General features: G+C 50.6%; 1 protein-coding gene across 1 annotated transcript in view; it reads left to right on the top strand.

Annotated features, from left to right (window-relative positions):
* The window catches only part of LOC142303760 (TRPM8 channel-associated factor homolog), a 171,939-nt gene that overhangs the window by 104,241 nt on the left and 42,714 nt on the right, over positions 1–24,984 (top strand). The window contains exon 7 of the mRNA XM_075345454.1: positions 11,021–11,358. Coding sequence (XP_075201569.1) covers positions 11,021–11,358 — 338 coding nt within the window. The remainder of the gene's footprint in view (positions 1–11,020; positions 11,359–24,984) is intronic.

Genomic DNA, 24,984 nt, shown 5'->3' on the forward strand with positions numbered 1-24,984 from the left:
CACTACCTGGGACTTGATCTCCAGTATATTTAACTATGTTATACATTACTCTCTTTAGATGGTAGCAAATTTCCTTCTGCCAACCACCCCTTTCAAAACGTGGCATTAAATAGTCACTACTGTTTCAAGGTATTGTTATCATATAGTATACGTATATGACCACACATTTATGTGAATTTCTAATTGATCTACCTATATTTCTCTGAAGGAACTACAAGCCATAACGTTTGTTTTAACACACATTAGAAATCACATCTTAAAACTCCACGTGGAGTTAAATAAGGTAATTTTAACCTGCTCTTATATAAGCTCTACCATAATCCCAACATATGCTTATTAACCGCTCATGTCCCCTGATCTATAGGACATAGACTCTGGAATTACAACTAAAGACATTACATCCAGGACAGATCTTCGTATCATCCCTATACTTATTGGAATAACTATAAATAATACTACAAGGTAGCCATATTACCCATTATAGTACTACAGATACTGATTAAGAGATTCTCCTGAGAAACTTATCACTATTTTCTATTCTATATTAAAGGGATCGCAATTCTAAATGTCCTACGGCTATACCCATTAAACCTCTCCAGAGCATTCACACTGTGAGACCATATATTTACCAGGTAACTCAACCCAGATACTCACATTAAGCCATGGGTTTGTATACATATACGCTGGTTTATTACCTACTCACCCCCATACCTTTATTCACAGGATTTTCTCTCTGTAACTAATAGAAAAAAACAAAGCCCAGGGTCTCCCCTCTATTTCTTCTTTCTCTGCACTTGCAGTACTCATCTTTGGAAACTAGCTCTCCCCTTCTATGGAGGTATGTGTTACAACTTTATATACACAGCTACTGCCACTGTCCGTATTTAATATGATATTCCTATGGTAACTTGCTATATATTATATGTTCAAAGACTTAATTTGACATGGAAATTTTTCAAACATTTTTTTTTTTTTTCAAAAAAATTTTTTTCAAACATTTTTTTCAATTATGTATATATGTATATTATCTATATGTAAATAATGTACTTTATTCTTAAATAGTGATTCTATTTTATTCTGTCCTCCTACAGTGTAATACGGCGTGAAGAAGGCCTATACTTAGGCCGAAACGTCCCTTCCACTTGTATTATTTTCCACTTATTTTCTACTTATATCATTTAAAAATAAAATACAAAAAAATCTTTGATTGAAAAAACAAATCTGTTGGTCTTTTTATACTTCGTCTGGAATTGAGAGTGCAGTGTTTCAACCTGCATATGGAGTTTGTTCTAGGTCCAAGCCCCGTTGTTCACGTTCTAGTGGGCTTTTATTGCCTTTGCCGGTACCTAAGAAACCTTGGACGCACATCTCTATGGATTTTATTTCAGAGCTTCCCGTCTCTCAGAAAATAACTGTGATTTGGGTGATCTGCGATAGATTCTCCAAGATGGTCAACTTGGTTCCCCTATCTAAGTTGCCGTCTTCATCAGAGTTGGTGCCTTTATTTTTCCAACATGTTGTTGTTTTGCATGGTATTCCCGAAAACATTGTTTCTGACAGAGGGGTGCAGTTTGTATCCAGGTTTTGGAGGATTTTTTGTTCCAAATTGGGTGTTCAGCTGTCTTTCTCCTCGGCGTTTCATCCTCAAACCAACGGTCAGACTGAAAGGGCTAACCAGACCCTGGAGACCTATTTACGGTGTTTTGTTTCTGCGGATCAGGATGACTGGGTTTTGTTTTTTCCTTTGGCTGAATTCGCCCTTAACAATAGAGCTAGCTCTACCACATTGGTGTCCCCCTTTTTCTGCAATTTTGGGTATCACCCCAGGTTCCTCTCGGGGCAGCTTGAAGCGTCTTACTGTCCAGGGTTGGATTCGATGGTACACAGAATGCAGCAGATTTGGGAGCAGGTAGTGGATAAATTGTTTCAGTCCCAAGAAACTGCCCAAACGTTTGCCAACCGGCGTCGGACTGTTGGTCCCCGGTTTAAAGTGGGGGACATGGTGTGGTTGTCCTCTAAAAATATTCCTATGAGAGTTCCATCTCCTAAATTTAAGCCCAGATTTATTGGACCTTATAAGATTTCGGAGATTATCAACCCTGTATCTTTCCGTTTGACTCTGCCTGTGTCATTTAAGATTCACAATGTCTTCCATAAGTCCTTGTTGAAGAAACATGTGCAGCCAACAGTTCCTGCAGCAGCGCCTCCTGACCCTGTTTTGGTACAAGGGGATCTGGAGTATGAGGTTGAAAAAATTCTGGATTCCCATCGCAGTAGGCGACAGTTTCAGTACTTTGTGAAATGGAAGGGTTATGGGCAGGAGGATAACTCTTGGGTTGTGGCTTCTGACATTCATGCGGACAGGTTGGTTCGCACCTTTCATCATGCTCATCCTGAGCGACCCGGTGGCGTTGGTGAGGGTTCGGTGACCCCTCCTCAAGGGGGGGTACTGATGTGAATGTCAGTTATGCTTTGGCTGCTGTGAGGCTCCCTCTTGTGGCCAGGAATGGTTTGAACAGAGACCAGGTGTGTTGAGCAATGGGCGTTTCCATTGCTAACTTTCTGCTTATTTAAACCCTGGTCTGATAGCAGGCTATGCCGGATGTCAGTTGTTCTTTGTTCACCAGCCTGCTTCACCCTGCATCCTGCTCCAGACCACATCTACCCCAGCTAAGTGCTTGGCTCTTTATTTTTGTTTGTTTTTTTTTGTTCTTATCTGAGTTTGTCATTTGCAGTGGTTGTTTTCAGTTTATTTGCATGCAGGGATCTTCCCTCTCAGTTGCTTAGCTGGAAAGCTCCCTGCAGCTATGTTTGGAGTATTGCTCCTATAAGTCCATATGTTTGTTGCTTCTTGAATTTGTAATGGTTCCTGCTTTCTGTTCATTGGTATGACAAGAGCGCCTGGTATAGGACGGAGTTCAGATCTATCGATCTGAGGGCTTTTTTGTACTATCAGATTGTTGGATTTTTGCAGGGTTTTTCTCTGGTCACCATCAGTCCCTTTCCTATCCTGTCCTATTTAGTCAGTAGGGCCTCACCTTTTGCTAATCCTATCATCTATCTGTGTATTGTGTTTTCCTATATCGGGCAAGAACAAGAAAAAGACGTACCTAAAAAATGGGATCACCACTTATGAAGTATTATTAAGAATCATCAATGTTTTATTGTCAATAGAACACACATAAAACACATAGTAAAAGTGAAAAAATACCGATAAACGAATACACACAGACAAATACGGACATCTAAAATCAATTAAAAACACTAATGCACTTGAGAGATACCCACATTGAAAAATGTATATTCTTGGTCCAATGCCAATAGGCTGTAGTCAATATTGAACAAACCCTGAAATGCCCCTGAATTTGTGCCACAAGGAGAGGACTTTCCACAAAATAGAATAGCAGCTTATGCCGAGGATCCCACAGGTACTCAAATGAAATTAACTGGCTGGCCCATGGCAAAGTGAGCAGCAGAAAATAAATGAACAAGATCAAAAATTGTACAGTTCACAAATTCACAAAGACCTGAGCAGGACACCCAGCAGGCATTTCAAACAGGTTTTAGATAATCAAGCAAGCGGGCTAAAGTAATAAAGAAAAGCCCAGAGAGCAACTAAGGAAAAACCCTCAGGATGACATACCAAAACCTCAAGGAGGGTGCAGCAAAAAATGCTAAAAAACCATCCGGGGCAGAGCAAGGAAGGGTGGTGGACCAGATATGGGTGGCCCCACGCGTATCGCTACCTCTTGGTAGCTTTCTCAAGGGCAGACATTGAGCCTATTGGCATTGGACCAAGAATATACATTTTTCAATGTGGGTATCTCTCAAGTACATTAGTGTTTTTAATTGATTTTAGATGTCCGTATTTGTCTGTGTGTATTCGTTTATCGGTATTTTTTCACTTTCACTATGTGTTTTATGTGTGTTCTATTGACAATAAAACATTGATGATTCTTAATAATACTTCATAAGTGGTGATCCCATTTTTTAGGTACATCTTTTTCTTGTTCTTGCCACGTAACGCAGTGTACCTAGGAGATCCCCGTGGATGGTGCCATCCCACTGTCTGTCTTTCCCCGTGTTTTCCTATATCACCGCAGTCTTTGAATGTGGGGGGCTTGCTATTCTTTAGCTATTTTCTGAGGCAGAGAGTTATTCATCTTTCCTTCCTTTAGGATAGCTAGTTCTCCAGCTGGGTTTGCGGTGTACAGGATGTTAGTTCACCCCTCGGTTACCTCTAGTTGTGGTGGTTAGTAAGGGGATGGCGGCTAGATTAGTTGCCAATGCTCTTGTCACCTTTTACCAATGATTTATGGTTGTCTTCCATGGCTCCGGATCATAACACAGGAGGCTCACAGCAGGGAGGCTCACAGCAGGGAGGCAGGAGGCATACACAGCAGGGAGGCAGGATGCATGCACAGCTGGGAGGCAGGAGGCTCACAGCAGGGAGGCAGGAGGCTCACAACAGGGAGGGTCACAGCAGGGAGGCAGGACGCATGGACAGCAGGGAGGCAGGAGTCACACAGTACCTACAGCTTGGAGGCCAGTAAAGCTGCCGCTCCTTTTCTTCTGTGGGACAGGAATGCAGCACATCTCATACATACCCCACCCACAAATAGGTCCTCAGCACACTGGCACGGGCCACACATTGTGATTTAAAGGGCCAGCAGCCGACAATCACGGCTACTGACCCAGTACTGCGGTCTCCGGGAATGTGCCCAGGGGCCGCATAAAAAGTCTTCAAAGGGCCGCATGCAGTGACTGCGGGTCCCCTCACCACCCCCGTGATCTTCAGCTCAAGCAGCGCTTACCTGTCCCCGCCGGTTGCCACATCCTAGCCACCTCCGCATTGCTCGGAGCATGGTGATGAGGTGCAGAGTGATGACCTCATCACACTAGGCTGTAGGATGACGCGCCGCCTCCCCGCTCTGCTCCACTCGCCTCGCTTACAGCCACATGGCTAATTTGCATGAGATGCCCTAGAAGGGCTTCGCATGCACTGTAGTCATATGTAGTGGCTGAAGCGACACCACCAGGACCCCCTGCTGCGTCTGTGACTGGGAGTCGGTGAAGAGAGGGGCCCGGCCTGCAATCATACTTTCCCCCTGAGGTGGACTCTGACACTGGAGGGCTCCTGTATAAGTACTGTGCTTGTGTACCACCCCCGTGTGAGCAGCGGGCTGCTGCTCGGATCCGGATCGGCGGTGGCTCAAGGGGTCTCTGGGCCTTGATCCATAAGGACTCGGTCGGGGTACCCATGCGGCCTGCAGAAATGCGCCTGGAACGCCTTCGCCGTGGTGCTAGCCTTCAAATCTTTAATGGGTACCACTACCAGGAACCGTGAGTAATGGTCAACCATGCTGAGTGCGTATGTATACCCACTTCTGCTGGGGGTCAGTATGACATGGTCCAGAGCCACAATCTTTAGGGGCTGCTTGTTGACTATCGGCTGAAGTGGGCTGGTGCCATCCTGCAGTCTCAAGGCACAGGGTCCACAATTTCTACACCAGGCTTCTACGGAGTCCCTCATTCCTATCCAGTAGAAGCGACTTCTCAGCAACATCTCCAGCTTTTTCCATCCAAAGTGCCGGGCACCATCATGGTATGCTTCCAGCACCACTGGGACATACGCTCAGGGTACCACGATCTGGCAGATCCTCTTGTGGGTCTTGGGGTTGGTCAGGCTCCGGCATAGCTTGCCTTGGTGAAGATAGAGCTGACTTCGGTCTTGCCACAATTTCCTGGCCTCTTCTGTGGCGCCTGGCTCAAGACGGGCATTAGCTCTTACCAGCAATGCTTTGACTAACTTGATTGCAGGGTCCCTGTCCTGGGCTTTCTTCCAGCCATGGTGGGGCAATGGGTCACAGGTTATTTCTTGCTGGAAGGGCACATGATTGAGGCCGCTCACCAGCTGGGGGTTGATGGAACGCAGGCAGCTCAACTTCATCCAGGTCTTCTTCATCCCTCCCATCATCGAACAGATGGGTCATCCTGCACAGCGCATCCGCGTTGGTATTCTTGTGACCAGCCCTGCACTTTATAACAAAATCATAGTCTGCCAATCTTGTGACCCAGCGTTGCTCCAAAGCTTGGCGGTATCTAGATGAGTCAGTGGATTATTGTCTGTGTACACCGTGAACTTGGCAGCTGCAAGGTAATGCTTGAACCTCTCGGTCACAGCCCACACGAGTGCCAGGAACTCCAGCTTGAAGGAGCTATAATTCTTCGGGTTCCTCTCCGTAGGCCTTAGCTTCTGGCTGGCATAGGCGATCACATTCTCCTTGCCCTTCTGCACCTGTGACAGGATGGCTCCTAATCCCACATTACTGGCATCCGTATACAGCATGAATGGGAGACTGTAGTCTGGATAGGCCAGGATATCATCCCCGGTCAGGACAGACTTCATCGGTTCAAAGGAATCTTCTTGCTCCTTACCCCATTAGAACGGAGGCCCTGAGGATTTGCCATGTACAGACTGACCTACCAGAAGGTCCTGCAAGGGGGCCACCATCTGTGTGTACCCCTTGACGAACCTCCAATAGTACCCCATCAGGCTCAGGAACTGCCGCACTTGTCTGACGGTGGTGGGCCTTGCCTAGTTCTGTATAGCTGTGATTTTCTCGGGGTCCGGTGCCACACCTTCGGCACTCACCACATGCCCTAAGTACTGCACCTTTGGCTTTAGCAGGTGACACTTGGATGGCTTGAACTTCATGCCATCTTTGGACAGGGCGTTAAACACCTCAGCCAGGTGTTCCAGGTATGCTTCGTATGTCTTGGAGTAGACAATGACATCGTCCAAATACAGCAGGACTGTTTCATTTCAACGTTGCAGTGGCCCAAGCAGCACTCCATCAACCTCTGGAATGTCCCTGGTGCATTGCACAACCTGAATGGCATGCTGCTGAACTCACACAGGCCCATCAGGGTAGCAAATGCGGTCTTCTCCCGGTCTTCCTCGGCGACAGCCACCTGCCAGTACCCGCTGGTGAGGTCAAAAGTGGAAAAGTAAGTAGCAGACTTCAAAGCAGCCAACAATTCCTCTATTCGGGGCAAAGGGTAGGTGTCTTTGTGTGTGATTTTGTTAATCTGTCTGTAGTCTACGCACATCCTCATGGTACCATCTTTTTTTCTCACAAGTACCAGTGGGGTCGCCCAGGGACTGCAGCTGTCATGGATCACTCCTGCTTCCTTCATGCTTTCTGAGCATGTCTTTGGCACATTGGTAATGGGCAGGTGGGATGGGCCTATACCTCTCCTTGATAGGTGGGTGAGTGCCTGTGGGTATGTGATGTTGTACCCCCTTAATCCGCCCAAAATCCAATGGATGTTTGCTAAAGACCTGCTCATACTCCTAGACAACCCTGTAGACCCCTTGTTTGTGATGTGCAGGTGTAGAGTCGGTGCCCACATGTAATTCCTGACACCCCTTCTATACCGGGTCTTGAGGGCTATCACTGAGAGACTGACTGGATTGAGCTGAGGAACCTGTTGTATGGATGTCATCCGTATTAACTGCAAACAGCTTAGCAATAGTGGCGTATCTGGGTAGTGTGACTTCCTCCTCCCCACAATTCAACACTCACACGGGCACTCTTCCCTTCTGGACATCAACTACCCCTCTGGCCGTAAACACGGTGGGCCAATGCTCTGGGAGTAGGGGCTCTACCACTGCCTGGTAATCCTGTCCCCAGGAGCCTACAGCTGCCCTGCACCATATCATCATTTCACTTTGTGGGGTACTACAAGGGGGGCCACATCCATCACGCGTACACCACCTATCTCCCCTCCAGAGAGATTTACCTGTTGCCGCTCCAGTAGAGCTTGGATCTCACGTTGCAGGACTTTCTGCCGTCCTGCTCCTGCAATCTCGGACAACTGATGAAGCAAAAACAACACTTCTCCCATACAATTCTCAATGACATTTGTGCCTAAGATGATCTTTGGGTTCCGATCACTGGGGTCATTTTGTACTACTATGAGGCCTTGCCTCAGCAGTTCGACCCGGCCCACCTTAACACTAGAACTACTGAGGTAGTCATTTTGAGTACTTTGCACCATGTATTTCTATATATCCAGGGTGATGGAAACAATGGGCCGTCCTCCTACATACCGCTCTCTCCAGTCTGCTGGGCCTTGGCAATTTATTCCTGGGGATTGGCCCTTGGTCCCAGGGGTTGCCCATTTAAAGGAAAGCTTCTTGTGTAGTGGCCGGTGTTGTTGCACTTATAACAGACAAGTGGGCCATACCGGTCGCTTCTCCTTCCTTTGTACGCCGAGGTCTGCTTCCTCATCCAGGGGACGTCCTCCGGGCAGTCAGCCAGTTAAATTTCCCTCGACAGGGGGGCCCGCGGCTTGAGCTGCATCGCCTCCAGAATTCTTGCGACATCATTACTAATTGTTGGACTTGGGCAGACTAATCATTTGTTCCGCTCCCAGACGTTGCTAAAGGAGTAGGCTCCGGCAGTGCCAGGGCAGGGGGTTTCACTTGCATCTGAGATGTTCCAGCTTTCCAGGATGTGAGTGGAGAGTCAGGGGCCTCCGGGGGCTGCAGGGATTTGATGGCCCGTTCTTTCAAAGTAGCAAAGTCTAAGGCAGGATGTTCTAAGGCCCACAGCCGGAGCTGCTTGCGGTCTTTTACTGACTCTAATGCGGGCTTTACACGAGACAAGCTATCGTGTGATGCATCGTCGAGGTCACTGTTTTCGTGACGCTCGTCCGGCATCGTTCACGACGTCGTCTCGTGTGACACTACCTAGTGACACAGTATTGCTCACAAATCATGAGTCATGTACTCGTCGCTAGGTTTCATAAAATTGTTTAATTAAAATGGCGCCGATTGTTCATCGTTTCCGTGGCATCATACGTTGCTCCATGTGACACCACGGGAACAATGAACACAGCTTACCTGCATCCCGCGGCATCAGCCTCTCTCCTCCCAGCCTCCCCCAGTTTCAGCCTCTCTTCCCCCAAGTCTCCCCCAGTATCAGCCTCTCTTCCCCCAAGTCTCTCCCAATATCAGTCTCTCTTCCCCCAAGTCTCCCCCAGTATCAGCCTCTCTTCCCCCAAGTCTCCCCCACTAGCAGCCTCTCTTCCCCCAAGTCTCCCCCACTATCAGCCTCTCTCCCCCCACCGCTTGCGCAGATCTCCAGTCTGCGTTAGAGACACCCAAACACTCCTTATGAATCTTCAGGTCTGCGAGCACTTACCTGCTCCAGTGACCGCCGCAATCATCCTGGCTCACGTGAGTATCCTCTTCTGACACCGGCTTCCATTGCGGCGTCCTCCGCGGCGTCCTGCTGTGAGCTCTGCATGTGATGTCCACACAGCATTAGACGCAGCACAGAGGAAGGAGCTGATTGGCGCGCGCCTGTGACCCCGGAAGTGCAGGCGTCGGCAGTTCCGGAGTCAATCAGCTCCCTGTGCCCGGCCACCACGGTTTGTCTGCATTCGCGTCTTAATTGACGCGGATACAAATAAATGGAGGTGCGCCTCTCCCCCCTATCCCCTCCGAAAACACAGCGGATTTAATCGACTGTTACGGAGAGGGAGAGGATGTGTAAAAAAAAATAAATTTTTTTTTGCTGTCAGAAAGTGCCGCCCCCCGAAACCTGCCACCCCAGGCACGGGACCACAGGTGCCTAGTGGTAAATACGGCCCTGAACCTACTGAAGACTGAGAAAAATAGCTGAATAGCGTATTAATTTATTAAAGTAATAGAAGTTCATAAAAATTGCTTAAACTGCTTCTGTTTATAGGATGTGCTGATTATAAAGTTAACCCTTCCATTGCAAGTGGTTCTCAGAGAATATGATAAAAATGGCCTCCGTGACATACGCCAAGTTGCATCCTATTGTAATCAATAAAGATTTATACTAGTGGAATTAAACTATGCTCACTGTGAAAAAAAAAAATAAAAATCTGCATCCTGGAGAATATACATTTTTGTAATGTGCTCAGTTTCAGCTGTGGCTGCCATGTTGTTCAACAGTAGAGGCTGCCAAAAGGTTAAACAGAGGAAAAGAAACACTGCACACTTTTCTGGCCACAACTGCTTCTCCTTGCCCATTTTGCGGTCTTCTGCACCTCTGACGCATCACATCTCTTGCTTGCTGTTCATTCAATATCAGCGCTTCCAACCGTGAGTAGGCTCAGGGATGTACCTATAATGGGTGCAGGGGTTGCATTCGCACCCAGACATTTGAGACTTGAGGCCCCAGAAACTCCCTTTGGCATATCTAGAAAGACCAATGCTATTAAAGACTTGCAATAATTGGGGGCCCTGTTAGAGCTTTGGGGGCTTGTGAACTTCAAGTTACACCACTGAGTAGCCCCCTTGAGATCAGAGGGCATTTTCTGGGGCCTAGAGAGTACACTAGTAAAGAGATGTGATGAGGCAGAGGTGTGGAGGACTGGACAGTTTTGTGTGCTTTGCACCTTTTTTGTTTGTACCTAATTCATTACTCTATTTGCACCTTTTTTTAAGTCCATTTTATATATGCTCACCTGTTTTTTGTTTCTTTTTTGTTTTTTTTGCTTTGTGGGCTGAGTTTAGTAATTCCAGATATTTTAATCTGATTAATCAATTGCGACTTTCTAAAAAGTTGCTAAATTGGTACAACTTTACTCTAATCCCCCCACTTGTGCCTTTCAGTGCATCGCCAAAGTCTGGCATAATTTTTCCTACTTTTAGTGCCAAGAAAAGTTCAAGATAGAAAAAAAGCATATTTTGACTTTTCACCAAATTCATGAATTGTGTGCGCCACTTTTATGTTTTAGGCGCAAAAAATGGCAACTAATGCACAAGGCAAATGACAAAAAAAGGAAAGTGACTTAAAAAACCACAAATGATGGATTGGGGTTTTTAATTTTTATTGAGGCTACTGGGGACTGAGCAGAAAATCTACATCCATAGTTTTACAGTGTACAGTATATGTGTAACTATAGCTTATTCAAAATATATGACCGCTTAGTGTTACAGATACATTTCTGTTTTCTTTACATTATTTCATTCTAGGGTTGATGCATGCTGGATATCCTATTATGTGCCATATTCCAGCAGCCTCTCACTTAGTAAATCTTCAAGTTATAAAGAAAGATGGAATATGGGGACCCATACATGAACTCGGGCACAATCAGCAGCAGAGTGCTTGGGAATTCCCTTCTCACACTACAGAGGCAACATGTAACCTGTGGTCGGTATATGTACATGAGAATGTGCTGGGAATCCCAAGAGCAAAGGCTCATTCTGATCTGTTACCAGAAAAAAGGGAAAATCGTACCAGAGCGTATTTGAAGAATGGAGCAAATTTGAAAGACTGGAGTATGTGGACTGCACTTGAGACCTATCTGCAGGTAAGACACAGATTCTGTGTGGTTAATCCCTCTACAAGTATATACTGTACTTGTGTCCACTCACATTTCAATTCATGTAAAATGATTGAAGTTTCAAACTCAGCCTAAAACAACAGTAAGCTTTGTATGAAATACTGAGCAGATGAAATTGCTTGTCATGTGATAAGCAACTTTGGTCACATCTCATACTGTCGTGCTTGAAAGTTTGGGAACTCTTGTAAATTTATATATTTCTACTTAAATACTAAGAGTCAAGTAAGAGAACCTTTAGCAGAAACTTTTAATTGAGATTAAAATCTATTGTTTTTAATTAGAGATAAGCAGACTTGAAAAATAAAAAAATCAGCGTTCAAGTTCAGAATTTGGGTTCTTCATGTATGCAAACAACTCGCGTGACCATCTCTGTGCTAGGGTATGCAAGCTGTTTGGCCCAGTGTGAGCCGCTTTCAATATGTTTAAATATCTGTCATTGGGGAAAAAAAATAGATTTTACAGCACAGCTCGCAGCACTTTCCACACTGTCACATGCCACCCCACTAGAGGTTGGTGTCCTCAACACACCTCCCCACTTAAAGTCTTCTTGTCCATAGCGCTTCTGCAGTATACCCACTGTGGCCCGAGTTGACCTTCTGGCCACGGGATTGCCAACCTTCGAGACTCCAGGCTCTTCACTAACCACTGCGCAAGGAAGAACCGACAAGACTGATCCCTCCCACGGTGTCACATTGGAAGGTATACAGTATTGTCCCAGCGGGGAACTCATTCTTGAACAGCATCCCAAGAAGGAAGCACCGGGCATGCAACATTTTCCTCACATGATGGCACATTTACTTCAGGGGAGGGGTAGATTGGTATAGAGAAGGGCACCTCACACCACTTGTAATCACAAGAAGGCCTCGCCTCTTGCCTCTTAAGTAATGGGCCCCGACTCCTCAGAATTGGGAGCCGCTGCAACATATTGCGGTGCGGTGGAGGTTATGACTCAGCTCCCCAGTTCCTACCGGATTCATATACCGGAATGTCAGGAGCCACACTCCTTTTCAACCTATACAGCGTCGCCTCCCACAAGTCTCTCAGTTTTCCCAACCGCCGTTTGGCCCTTACCAACACTCTCCCAGGCAGAATGGTTCACTTTGTTCCAGTCGTATGTTTCGATGGGTTACCTGATTGAGCAGGGCACCCACCACCTGATGTACAACTGGCAACCGACGTTGGTGCTCCCAGACCAACTCAGACGTAGTCTGATTGGGATTGGAGGAGGGATCTGGCAACTCTAGCTCCTCAATGTCTCGGCCAGGTCTACCAAACATCAGCATGTATGGGGAATAGCAGGTAGTGCTATGCACCCTGTTATTGTAAGCCCACAGCAACTTAGGGAGGTACTCAGGCCAATGGGCTCGCTGATCATTCTCCAACGTCCTCAACATTTGCAACAGAGTATGGTTAAAGCGCTTGCAGGCGCCGTTACCCTGCGGGTGATAGGGCATCATCCTTGAGTGCTCTATCCCATATAACCGATACAGCTTGTTAATCAGAGTTCCCTGAAAACATGCCCCCTGATCAGAATGTATAATTTGTGGACACCCAAACACCTGAATGGAGTGTCGACACACAGCCCTAGCCGCAGATTCTGCCGTCTGATCTCTGGTTGGTACAACCACGGCGAAGTTGAAATGGTCAGTCATGTGGTCAGTCATGATCAGACAGTATGAACACCCTGTTGTAAAATATCCTATCAGGACAATCAATAATGAGCAGCTCCAGCGGGGCTGAAGTCTTGATGAACTTCGTATGGCCTGCTATTCAAGGCTTTTACTCAGGCCACAAGGTCGACAATGTTGACATGCCTCTGTCACCATCTTCCCTAGCTCGGGTCAGTTCAGAACCCTTTGTAACCACTGGAGTGTTTTCTCACTTCCAAAATGATCCCCTTTTTTGTGCGCCTTGCTAGCAACCACTGGCTCAGTGACGCCGGGATTACCACCTGGTATTGGTGTTGTAAGGTACAACAGCCCTGTTCCACGCACAAGTTATCCCACTGCCTCAGCAGCTTTTTGCCTTGCACTGACAGTCAGGCCTTCTCTTCTGGCCGCGGCCAGACCCTGTTTTGTACCCATGTGCGTACCATTTTGATGTCAGGACAACAATCCTGGTCCTTTGCCCAGTCAGTGGGGGTTTCCCTAAGTATGCAAGGCATCCCTGATGTCACCCCACTTGAATATACCCCACTCTGGAAAATGGGTAACCGACCACAGTCAGGGGTTTCATTATCTTCAAGTTTGTCATCAGCATTTCCACCTGAGGTCCCCAGAGGTACCCGTGACAGCGCATTGGCATCTCCAGTCTCCTGCTCAGACCAGAATTTAATGTGATAGTTAAACTTAGCCAGGCAGGCGACCCACCATTGCTTTAATGCCCCCAGTTTCACATTCTCTAAGCACAGGGATGATAATCTTCCATACGGGTATCTGTCACAGGTAGGGGCGCAGACCACGACAGGGGGGCTACTCGAGACGCTCGGATCCGGGATTGTGGCTGTGGTTCGAGTGGCAGCTGAATCCGGGGCTCGTGCAGCAGCCCGTCGCCCACAACTTAATAAAAGTTGTTATTTATAGGGGAGAGTTTGTCAGTGACGCCACCCGTGGGTTGCAGTGAGTGTTGGTGACACCGGCGCTGCCTTGGTATGGGGTAGCCGGGGCTGATGGAGCAGGGCAGCAGGATGGTATCCCCTCCATGGGTAGGGGAGGTGTTGCCCCGGGGCCCAGGTGTAGGTGGAGTGCTGGAACACAGTTTGCAGGGTTGGACCGGATGATACCGGTGTACTCAATGTTTGAATAAAGTCACACAGAGTCCAGATAGTAAACCAAATGCTGGATACCGGTAGCCTCCGGAGGGGTGTGCTCGTGTCCCGCACACCGGTGAACAGAACAGGGGACCTTCCTCCTGCATGCTATTTTCTTGTCTCGTGTGTTGACTAGTACACATGAAATGGGAAAAGTCCACTCCCGGTGTCTTTGCTGTGGGAGCTGTGGCCCACGAGATCTGACCCTTGTGGTCTTTGCAGGCATTTGCAGATGCCCTATCCCCCGCGTTGGGCTTCCGTCTCACTCTATTTGGGCTGCTGCTGGGACAAGACCTGAACTCTTGTCCCCTGCTGGCTAATTGACAAGGTGCTTGCAGCTGTCCTCGCCCTAGGGTCCAGGTACCCCGACTGTGTACAGTCTCCGGACCGGATTCCCGCTGTCGGCACCGGCGGGCTACAACCCTGCCCTGATGCACTTAAGGTCTCCCACGACCGGATCTCCGTCGCCTGTGGCCCTGCTCTGCCGTCTGCCACCTATTCAGCTCAAGTAACCCGGTAGTCCGGGAGCTAAAACCCCCGACTACCACTTCACTCCTCTCACTTCCACTGTCCAAGCTTAACTGACTCCTCCACTCTACTGTTCCCTTCCCTTGACACCTCAGGACCCCTAGGGGGGCGTCAACATCTGCCTGGCCCCACCCAATGATATGTCCCTATTGTACTGGGGGGGTGACTAGGCTTTGTGGCTGGTGTATGTACCTGTGCATGTGGTTTGTGTTGGTAGGACAAGGAGGAGGGAATCCTGCATTTGGAAGATGAATGCAGTCTTCTGTGACAACCTGATTTTGTCAGGGCATCACATATCGACTTTTAAGGAACAGGTCCATCACTCTCCTCAGCAGGGGGAATGTCTTCACACTCTCCAGGTCTCAGGGTAACGTCCTGATCAGCAGCTGACCTTCACCTCAGTCAGCATGGTCCTCCACAACTCTCTGAACTTCTCACAGCAGGCCCAAACAATCCTTTCTGCTGTTTCCCACATTTTAGAAAGTTCATCAGCACCAGCTTGTACACTCTCCAACAGACCCCCACCTTTTTAAGCCTGCAAACCACTGGGTCTTCGAGCCCTCTCAGCAGCTGATGAGTCACCTACCGAGAGAGAGAACTTGTTCAATTTTACAGCACGGCTCGTAGCACTTTCTACACTGTCACACACAATCAAAAACAAAATGGAAAAACCCAGCCCACCCTCCTGTAGAGCCGAACTGCTAGTCAGTGACTTCCATTGAAGTTCAGGTCAAATTCAGGTACAGAACAGAACTTTATATGAAGTCCGGCTGAACCCACAGAACAAGTAACTTCCTCGGGTCCGCTCATCTCTATTTTTAATCAACGGAATAACAATCAGGTTTGAGTGCATGATCTGTCATATTTAATGAACAGGGCAGGGATCTATCAAAGTCTGATTTTCACGACACATGCTTGTAAAGGTATATAATGGTACCAACAAATAAGATTTCTGGAGAGAATGAGAGACGAGTTTTGATGCTCTTCCACTAGAAATCCTTATAAAACTCTGCCTAAAGAGTTTGGACTCCACCAAACCTCATACCATTTGTGAAACCTAGTAGTGATTGTAGTTTCATGGTTTGACCATGTTTTGCTACATCTAGGCCTGCATGACTTTCCATCATTAATAGAATAATGAATTCTGAATTATACCAGCTAAATCTAAAAGGAATATGTCAGGACTACAGATGGGTGAATAGTCACTATTCGTGTTCGGATTATTTGTAACGGATCTTAAAATGCTATTCTGGTATTCGTCACGAATAACAAACCTAATGCAAGTCAATGGGGAACCCGAGCATATTTCTTGCTGTGACGAATACTGAAATAGTACTCTGTATTTGGTAACCATTCTCCGAACATGAATAGTTACTATTCACCCATCTCTAGTCAGGACATCTATCCATGAGATGAATCTCAAGAGAGAAAATAATGAAGCAAAAGCACAGAAATCATTCTACAAATTAATGGTTAAAGAAGCATAAAGTTTATGTTTTGGAATGACAAAGTAAATAGTCCTAACCGTAATCATAGAAATGTGGTGGAAAGACCTGAAGCAAGTAATTCATGGGGGAAAATGCACCATCTTAAACCTGTTTTGTAGAGAGCAATGGTCTATAATTCTTTCTAGCTGATGTGCCAAGGCTAAACAAGTATTATCAGAAATGTTTAGATTAAGTTATTGCTGCCCAATGGGGCTAAACCAGATACTGAAAGCGAAGATTCATATACTTTTGCCATTTATAGAAGTGATATTAGATCATTTTCCTTGTGTAAAAGATTTACAAAGTCTAATATTTTTTACCTATGTTAAGGTCCATTTTTATTTTTTTCAGAAGTATGTAAATTTCGGAATGGTTCACAAACCTTATTGTCGTCACTGCACGTTACAGTCCCGATTCTCTCAGAATGCCACGTGAGAACTGGGAGTCAGACAGTGGCTGCTCTTCCTGCCTATGGGGATGCGTTTTTCACTCTCCTATAGGAGGGTGCTCTCAGGCGTAACGTTTGCCAGCCACCACTAGATGTCACCAGTCCCTGGTCCATTACCTGTAGGGGAAAGCTTAGGGCTGATGTGAAGTGGCAGGGCTGAGCGAGTTAAAGGAAGGAGGCCGGCCCACGGTGAGGGGTTATGGCATGGTGAGCTTCCTGGTTCTAATCAGGGACAGTGCAGAAGCTGTACCTGTTGGAGATATAGTGAGGGGAAGTTCAGTGTGAATTTGCCAGACCCTAAGAGTCACCCCAGGGAGTCCGGAGCAAGTGGTAAAGAAACTCTTCAGTAGCTGGGGTCAGGTGTAGAGCATTGCCTGTCTTCAGAAGAAGCTGACTTTGGCTCTAGTGGGACCTCTAGGAAGAGACTGACTCCAATAGGACTGGTTTCAGTGTGCGTTAACATAGACCTGCGTAAACGGGTTGGCATAGAGACATTGGTGAAGGAACTCTGTCCGATGGTGAAACGAATCCCTGTGGGAGCGGACGTGGTTAGAGCCATGTGGGACTCTATGAACTCATTGTCTGCTACTGTGGTGTTGCCGGGTGAAACAGACAGTCCTATAGTAGCTGGAAAGATGTGCAGGAGGGAGCAGTCTGCAGAAAAATGTGTAAAGAAACCAAGCTGTAACAAGCCTGTAACGTTGAAGCTTTGTGCCTGTAGTGAATGTGATCCACACAAACTGTGTGAGTTCTTCAGTAAAGTAGTGTTGAACATTCTATTGGACTCCATGTCTGAATTTACCCTAAAGAAGTGGGGTTGTGGTGCCCTTTGTTAAACTGTGGAGGTTGCCAGGGTGCAGCCCAGAAGAGAAACACTTGCCCATGACTATGGCTTCCTGCCACCCCCACACTTCTCATGTGCGAGGTCTCTCCCCCTTTGCACTCGTCTCCCCTCTGTACGCTCTCTCACTCCTCCATGTGCCTGTCTCTCCTCTGTGCACTGTATCTCTTTTCCCTGTTCCTGTCTCTCCCCTCTGTGACCTGTCTCTCTCCTTTATGTGAGCTGTCTCTCTCCCCTCTGTGAGCTCTCTCTCCCCTCTGTGAGCTGTCTCTCCCCTCTGTAAGCTGTCTCTTTCCCCTCTGTGAGCTGTCTCTCTCCTTTGAGCTGTCTCTTTTCTCCGTCAGCAATTTCTCTCCTCTGTGCTGTATCTCTCTCCTCTGTGCCCTATGTCTTTCTCCTCTGTGTGCTGTCTCTCTCTCCTCTTTGTGCTGTCTCTCTCTCATCTGTGCACTGTCTCTCTCCTGTGTGTGCTGTTTCTCTCTCTATCCTCTGTCTCTGTCTCCTGTCTCTCCTCTGTGCGCTCTCTCTCTCTCCTCTCCTCTCTCTCGTCTGTGCACTGCCTCTTTCTCTCTCCTCTGTGCACTGTCTCTATCTCTTCTCTGTCTCTATCTCCTCTGTGGGCTGTCTCTTTTTCTTCTGTCTCTCTCTCCTCTGTCTCTCTCTCCTCTGTGCACTGTCTCTCTATCTCCTGTCTCTCTCTCCTGTGTGCTGTCTCTCTCTCCTATGCGCTGTCTCTCTCTCCTATGCGCTGTCTCTCTCTCTCCTCTGTGCGCTGTCTCTGTCTCTCCTCTGTGCGCTGTCTCTGTCTCTCCTCTGTACGCTGTCTCTGCCTCTCCTCTGTACGCTATCTCTGCCTCTCCTCTGCGCTGTCTCTGTTGTGTCCCACGAATGGGAACAACCCATCGTATATATTTCTTGCATGGCATATTTTTTCCTCTTATCAGGAAATTCCTTTATTGTTACTAGGTAGACTTAGACTGTATGAAGATTGTCCCTTTGTTGCTTCCTTAGTTCGCTTCTGTATAGGATGCTCCTCCCTTCTTCTTCAGTTTAGTCTAGAGAAACCATTGCTGAAGACACATGTGTACACCCTGTACAGATTATTCCTTTTCACCTGCCTTTACTTTGTACTTAATACAAGATTCCAGAAGAAAACTACAGCGTTTCTCCTGGTCTTCCTACAAGTCATCATTGTGGCTGAGTTTAAAGCTGTCTGTTGATGCCTGTGGTGTGAGTACAAGCATACAGTTATCTAAGGGACTGGTAATTACAGCGCTTGGGATTCACAGCTTCTAGGGAGAGACAGAAAAGTCTCTGTCTCTCCTCTGTGCACTGCCTCTCTCCTCCCTGTGCGTGTCTCTCATCTGTGAGCTGTCTCTTTCCTCTTTGAGCTTTTTTACTGCCATCTCCTTCCCCAATGGCCTTTGCATGAGCAGAGAATATGAAGTGATAACATAAGCTGGCAGCGGTGTCACTATCCCTTTCAGGGTTCAGTGATGTCACCTGTGGGGCGGGGCTGATTTCAGCTCCCAGACAGGACGGCTGTGCTGTCAGCCTAAGATGGCTGGACAGGGATCTACTGTATAGACTCTAGCTATGCACGCTCCTGAGAACCTGGCCATTGATAATGAAAACTTCATACTTACTTCGCAAGCAGGGCCAGGATCACCATGGTGGTCATAACCCTGGATATGTATACTTCAATGCCTGCACGTGAGATGAATGACTTCGCTTATGAGGAGAACTATATTTCTAATTGAAGGTATTAACTAATATTAATATACTTACTAAATCAGGGGTGGGGAACCTCCGGCCCGCGGGCCGTATGCGGCCCGCGACGACTTTTTCTGCGGCCCCCAGGCTGATTCCCGGGAACTGTAGTGCTGGGGCGGCAGCCGCATCTTACTGGCTGCTGGCCCTTTAAAACCCCACACAGCGCGTTGAATGCTGAACGCTGCATTTCCTATACCTGAAAGACTACGTCCCCACGCTGGCACTGCCTACGTGAGGACGTACTTTGCAGGTGGGGTCGGCGTGAGGGGCGCTAAAATCAAAAAGAGAGGATTGACTGCCAATCATCCCCCAGGTCTTACTGTGCCGGCAGCGCTCTGTGCCCAGCGGCGGTGGCTCCCTGTGCCCAGCGGCAGGCTCTCTGTGCCCGGCGGTTGCGGCGGTGGCTCCCTGTGCCCGGCTGCAGCGGCGTCTCCCTGTGCCCGGCGGCGGTGGCTCCCTGCCCGGCGGCGGCTCCCTGTGCCCGGCGGTTGAGGCGGCGGCTCCCTGTGCCCGGCGGCGGCAGCTCCCTGTGCTCGGTTGCAGCTCCCTGTGCCCGGCGGTTGCGGCGGCAGCTCCCTGTGCCCGGCGGTTGCGGCGGCGGCTCCCTGTGACTGGCAGTGGCTCCCTGTGCCCGGCGGCTCCATGCCCGGCAGCTACCTGTGCCCGGCGGCTGCTCCTCTCTGTGCCTGGTGGCTCCCTGAGCCCGGCGGTTGCGACGGCAGCTCCCTGTTCCCGGCGGTTGCGGCGATGGCTCCCTGTGCCCGACGACGGCTCCCTGTGCCCGGCGGCTCCGTGCCCGGCGGCTACCTGTGCCCGGCGGTGGCTGCTCCTCTCTGTGCCCGGCGGCTCCCTGTGACCAGCGGTTGTGGCGGCGGCTCCCTATGCCCAGCGGTTGCGGCGGATCCCTGTGCCCGGCGGCTCCGTGCCCGGCGGCTCCCGGCGAAGGCGGCTGCTCCTCTCTGTGCCCAGCGGCAGCGGCTGCTCCTCTCTGTGCCCGGCGGCAGAGCCCTCCGTGCCCGCAACCACCTCCAGCGTTCTGTGATCCCAGCCTCCCCCAGTTCTCTAACTACCTCCAAGCTCATCCGAGTCTGCCTGTGCCCCCAGTGCTCTGTACCTCCAGTGCTCTGTGCCCCTCTTTCTCCCCAGTGTTCTGTGCCTCCCCCAGTGTTCTGTGCTCCCTCCAGTCTCCCCAGTGATCTGTGCCCCCCCAGTGTTCTGTGCCTCCCTCCAGTCTCCCCAGTGATCTGTGCCCCCCAGTCTCCCCAGTGATCTGTGCCCCCCCAGTTTTCTGTGCCCCCCCCCAGTCTCCCCAGTGATCTGTGCCCCCCCAGTGTTCTGTACCTCCCCCAGTCTCCCTAGTGATCTGTGCCCCCCTAGTCTCCCCAGTGATCTGTGCCCCCCCAGTCTCCCCAGTGATCTGTGCCCCGCCCCCAGTCTCCCCAGTGATCTGTGCCCCCCCAGTCTCCCCAGTGATCTCTGTGCCCCGAGCCGCTCCCAGTTCTGTCTGTGCCTTCAACCTCTCCCATTCTTCTCTGTGCCATCTGTGTCCCCAGCGTCCCCCTGATTTGTCTGTGCCTCCAGCCTCTCCCATCATTCTCTGTTCCCCCAGGGCTCTCTGTGTCCCTCCGGCATCCCCCAGGGCTGTTTCCCCCAGCTATTTATATAACCCCAGCAATGTTTGTGCCCCCCAGCTATGTCTGTGTAACCCAGTGATGTGTATATACCCCCAGTGAAGTCTGTGCCGCCCAGTGACGTCTATGTGTCGCGGGCGGGGAGGAGGGTGTCAGCACACCGCGCTCACCCCTTCTGCTCGGGTCCGGCAGCTGCTCAGTGGTGGCTCGAGCGGTGGGCCGGATCCCGGGGTTTCTCGAGCGACACTCCTCGCCCGTGAGTGAAAGGGGGTTTTTGGGATGTTGGGATAATGTCCGTGACGCCACCCACGGTTGTGGTGATGTGTAGCACCACCGCTGCTCTATGCGGGGATCCCGGGGATGGTGATGGAGAGCAGCCAGGTGTTGTGTTGCCCCTCCGTGGGTAGGGGTTGGTGATCCCGGGACCCGGTGATGGCTTGTGAGGTGCAGGGCCTGGTGGGCGCAGGGACGCGGGGGCAGCGCTGTGCCTTGCGGCACTGTGGTACTCACTCAGCCTGAGACTTGGACACAGTTTGTACGGTAAACCAAACGGCTGGTAGGACGGTCCCACAGACGGCTGCTTTGCTTTCCCGGTAGGTGACGGTGATGTCCCTCTTCCTTGCACCTGTATGTACGGATGGTTGCGATGGGTCCCCACCGGTAACCCGCTCCCCGGCTTCAAGCTGGGCCGGAGGAGCACTACACTTTGCCCGCAGGCGCTGGCCCTCAGAGACTGGTGCCCTGGCGGTGGCGGTGCCTCTGTTGTACAGGTTGGACTGTTGCCTTCAATCGGGACTTGGTTGTTGGGGGAATCTACGTCCCCTTCACTGACGGATTCGGCAAATTTGGCGACTCCTAGCCTTGCCGGGGTCCGAGAGGCCCCTGCCCTGGTGCTGACTGTCCTTCGGAACACTGCTCCAGACCACCGGGCACACAGCCAACGGGGTCCTTCCAGGAACTTCCAAACGGTCCCCCTCCGGACAGTCACCGCCGTCGCTGACCTTGCTGTTCTAGCCCTACACAAAGCTGGGCTCTCAGGCTTGGCACACTCTCTGCTCTGTCACCACTTCTTGCTTTCCTTCACTTTCACTTCTTTGCTGTTTACTTTAGCCCTACCCGGGCTACTCTGCTGTTGACACAGGCTCACCCTGGGCTCATCTGCCTGACACTTCCTGCCTCCAGAGCTGTGAGCTCCTTGGTGGGCGGAGCCAACCGCCTGGCCCACCCCCTGGTGTGCATCATCAGACTCCTGGAGGAAGGCAACAAGGATTTTTGGTTCAGCTTAGGTGTGCCTACCTGGGATGTGGGGTGTGGTGGTGTGTGATCTGTGTCCCCTGGCTTGCCCAGGGCGACACATTCCCCCTTAGCAAAACGCAGACCGTCCGCGGGCTGCCGTCCTACACCGGTTTTATTTTTCTGTAAAAAGGGGATAACAGGGTTAAACAAACAATAATAACATTTTTAATAACTTCTTCCCAAGACGGGAGGCACATTTTACTTTTAACGTTTCAACGGTATACGGTCACGGTTTCCGCTCTCTCCCACCCAAGTAACCTGGCCCTGATGGTGCCCCTAAAGCCCAGGCAGCACCCCTTGACCCACAGTCCAGCACACGGTACCCGAGCGGGATCTGTCCTTCCCCTCCAGAGGGTAGCCACCGGTTCCTTTTGTGGCTGGGCCCTGGCCTGCTCTGCTCAGGGCCCTCCCTCCAACCTGCCTCTCCGGAGGCGGCACTGCGGAAACGGTAACGGTACCCAACATATTTACAAGCCACTAACGTTTGTGGTTGCCCTGCAAAGTTCACGGGCTTGTCCATGGATAGTTCCCATGCATTTTTAAACGGTCCCCACGGGGACAACGGTGCCGGCTCCAGCCGGTTGCAAATCACAAAGATAATCTGGTTACTGTTCGGTAATCATTTTTCTTCTTATCATTCAACTTTTAAACTTTTCAACAAACAAGCAGGTGGTCCCAACGGGGACGGTGCTGCGGGCATCCATTGCCCTACTCCAGTTCCTCTACTAAGGCGGACCCATCCTCTGCCACCAACACATCAAACATGCACTGACATGCCTGCTGCGACAGAGGTACCCGGTACCCATTTCCACCGGTACGCGGAGTATGATAAACCACAGGGTCCCCCACATAGCGGGAACGCTCAATTGCTCCCTCAGCCGCAACAGCGGGCCCGGAGCTGGGGCAGGAGTCGTCATTTCTTGTTCCTGCGTCAGGCGGGTTGCCGCCAGCTGCCGCAGCCTTCTGGTCTCCAGCATCCAACACTTCATCCCCATCTGCGGTAACATGGAGCAGCAGAGTAGGCGAGCTTATGTTGAGGCGCCCCATCAGTGACGGCAAGGGCGATGCATAGGCCGAGACTAGGCCGGGCCCCTCAGCCGCAGCGGCCGGTCCAGGTAGGACATAGGGACGTGGGTCACTAGTCGGTTCTGCTACATCTATTCCCCTTTCGCCCATCGGGGCAGTTGTAATCAGCTCCTCCACCTCATTGGTCCACTGCTCCAGCATCCGAAAGATCTGATCCTGCTGACGTTGGTGGAATTGTATCACCCGGGCCTTCATCCAAGCCACAGTCCCGGGCTCAGGGTCTGGCACAGTCTCTACTGGGACTTCAGGCACCACGCTGTTAAGGGGCCGTGGTTCTAGCGGTTCCCCTTGGTGCACTTCAGGGCCGTCTTGAATGTCTGCAGCCGGATGGTCCGCCGAAGCGGCTGGGCAGGGTATCGCTACCGATGGGACAGGTAGCGGGCCTAATGGAGGGGCGGCAGCAGCTATTACGGATAGCGAGGAGAGAGGCAGGGTGAGCGGAAGCCGGCCGGGCCCCTCAGCCGCAGCGGCCGATCCTTCAGGAATACAGGGGCGTGGGTCGCTTACCCGCTCCTCCAAATCCTCTTCTGCCTCGCGTCTCCACATAGCAGCCACTACGTCCGCCATGTCGGTCTCCCACTCCTCCAGGAGGAGTTGCATATGGGCCTGCAGACGGTTGCTCAGCGGGACGGTCCGGTCCCTCAACCACGTCGCCGTGCCGGGCGCGGGGGCTTCCTCGTTGCGGGTTGGATCTTGCATCTTGGTAACGAGGTTTTTCCAGGAACCCAATATCGCTGCAGAGTCCTGGCGTCCCTGCTTTTATAGCCGCAGCTACATGCGGCCAGCCGCCATCGCGTCCCCCTTAGCTCTTTCCGGCCCCTCCTCTCTCGGGGCGGGGTTTTGGCCTTCGCGCCTCTACTGCTCGAGAAGACGCTCGAGCGGGAACTTTTCGCGCCAAAGATGGCGGCTTCTGAAATTTTTCTGCCGGATGCCTCCGGCGGTAACAAGGCGCACCTCTACCAGACGGGAGAGCGGTAAGATCCTGTTCGTGACGCCAAGTTGTCGCGGGCGGGGAGGAGGGTGTCAGCACACCGCGCTCACCCCTTCTGCTCGGGTCCGGCAGCTGCTCAGTGGTGGCTCGAGCGGTGGGCCGGATCCCGGGGTTTCTCGAGCGACACTCCTCGCCCGTGAGTGAAAGGGGGTTTTTGGGATGTTGGGATAATGTCCGTGACGCCACCCACGGTTGTGGTGATGTGTAGCACCACCGCTGCTCTATGCGGGGATCCCGGGGATGGTGATGGGGAGCAGCCAGGTGTTGTGTTGCCCCTCCGTGGGTAGGGGTTGGTGATCCCGGGACCCGGTGATGGCTTGTGAGGTGCAGGGCCTGGTGGGCGCAGGGACGCGGGGGCAGCGCTGTGCCTTGCGGCACTGTGGTACTCACTCAGCCTGAGACTTGGACACAGTTTGTACGGTAAACCAAACGGCTGGTAGGACGGTCCCACAGACGGCTGCTTTGCTTTCCCGGTAGGTGACGGTGAGGTCCCTCTTCCTTGCACCTGTATGTACGGATGGTTGCGATGGGTCCCCACCGGTAACCCGCTCCCCGGCTTCAAGCTGGGCCGGAGGAGCACTACACTTTGCCCGCAGGCGCTGGCCCTCAGAGACTGGTGCCCTGGCGGTGGCGGTGCCTCTGTTGTACAGGTTGGACTGTTGCCTTCAATCGGGACTTGGTTGTTGGGGGAATCTACGTCCCC

The sequence above is a fragment of the Anomaloglossus baeobatrachus genome, chromosome 4 (assembly GCF_048569485.1).
Source record: "Anomaloglossus baeobatrachus isolate aAnoBae1 chromosome 4, aAnoBae1.hap1, whole genome shotgun sequence".
Classification (NCBI taxonomy): domain Eukaryota; kingdom Metazoa; phylum Chordata; class Amphibia; order Anura; family Aromobatidae; genus Anomaloglossus; species Anomaloglossus baeobatrachus.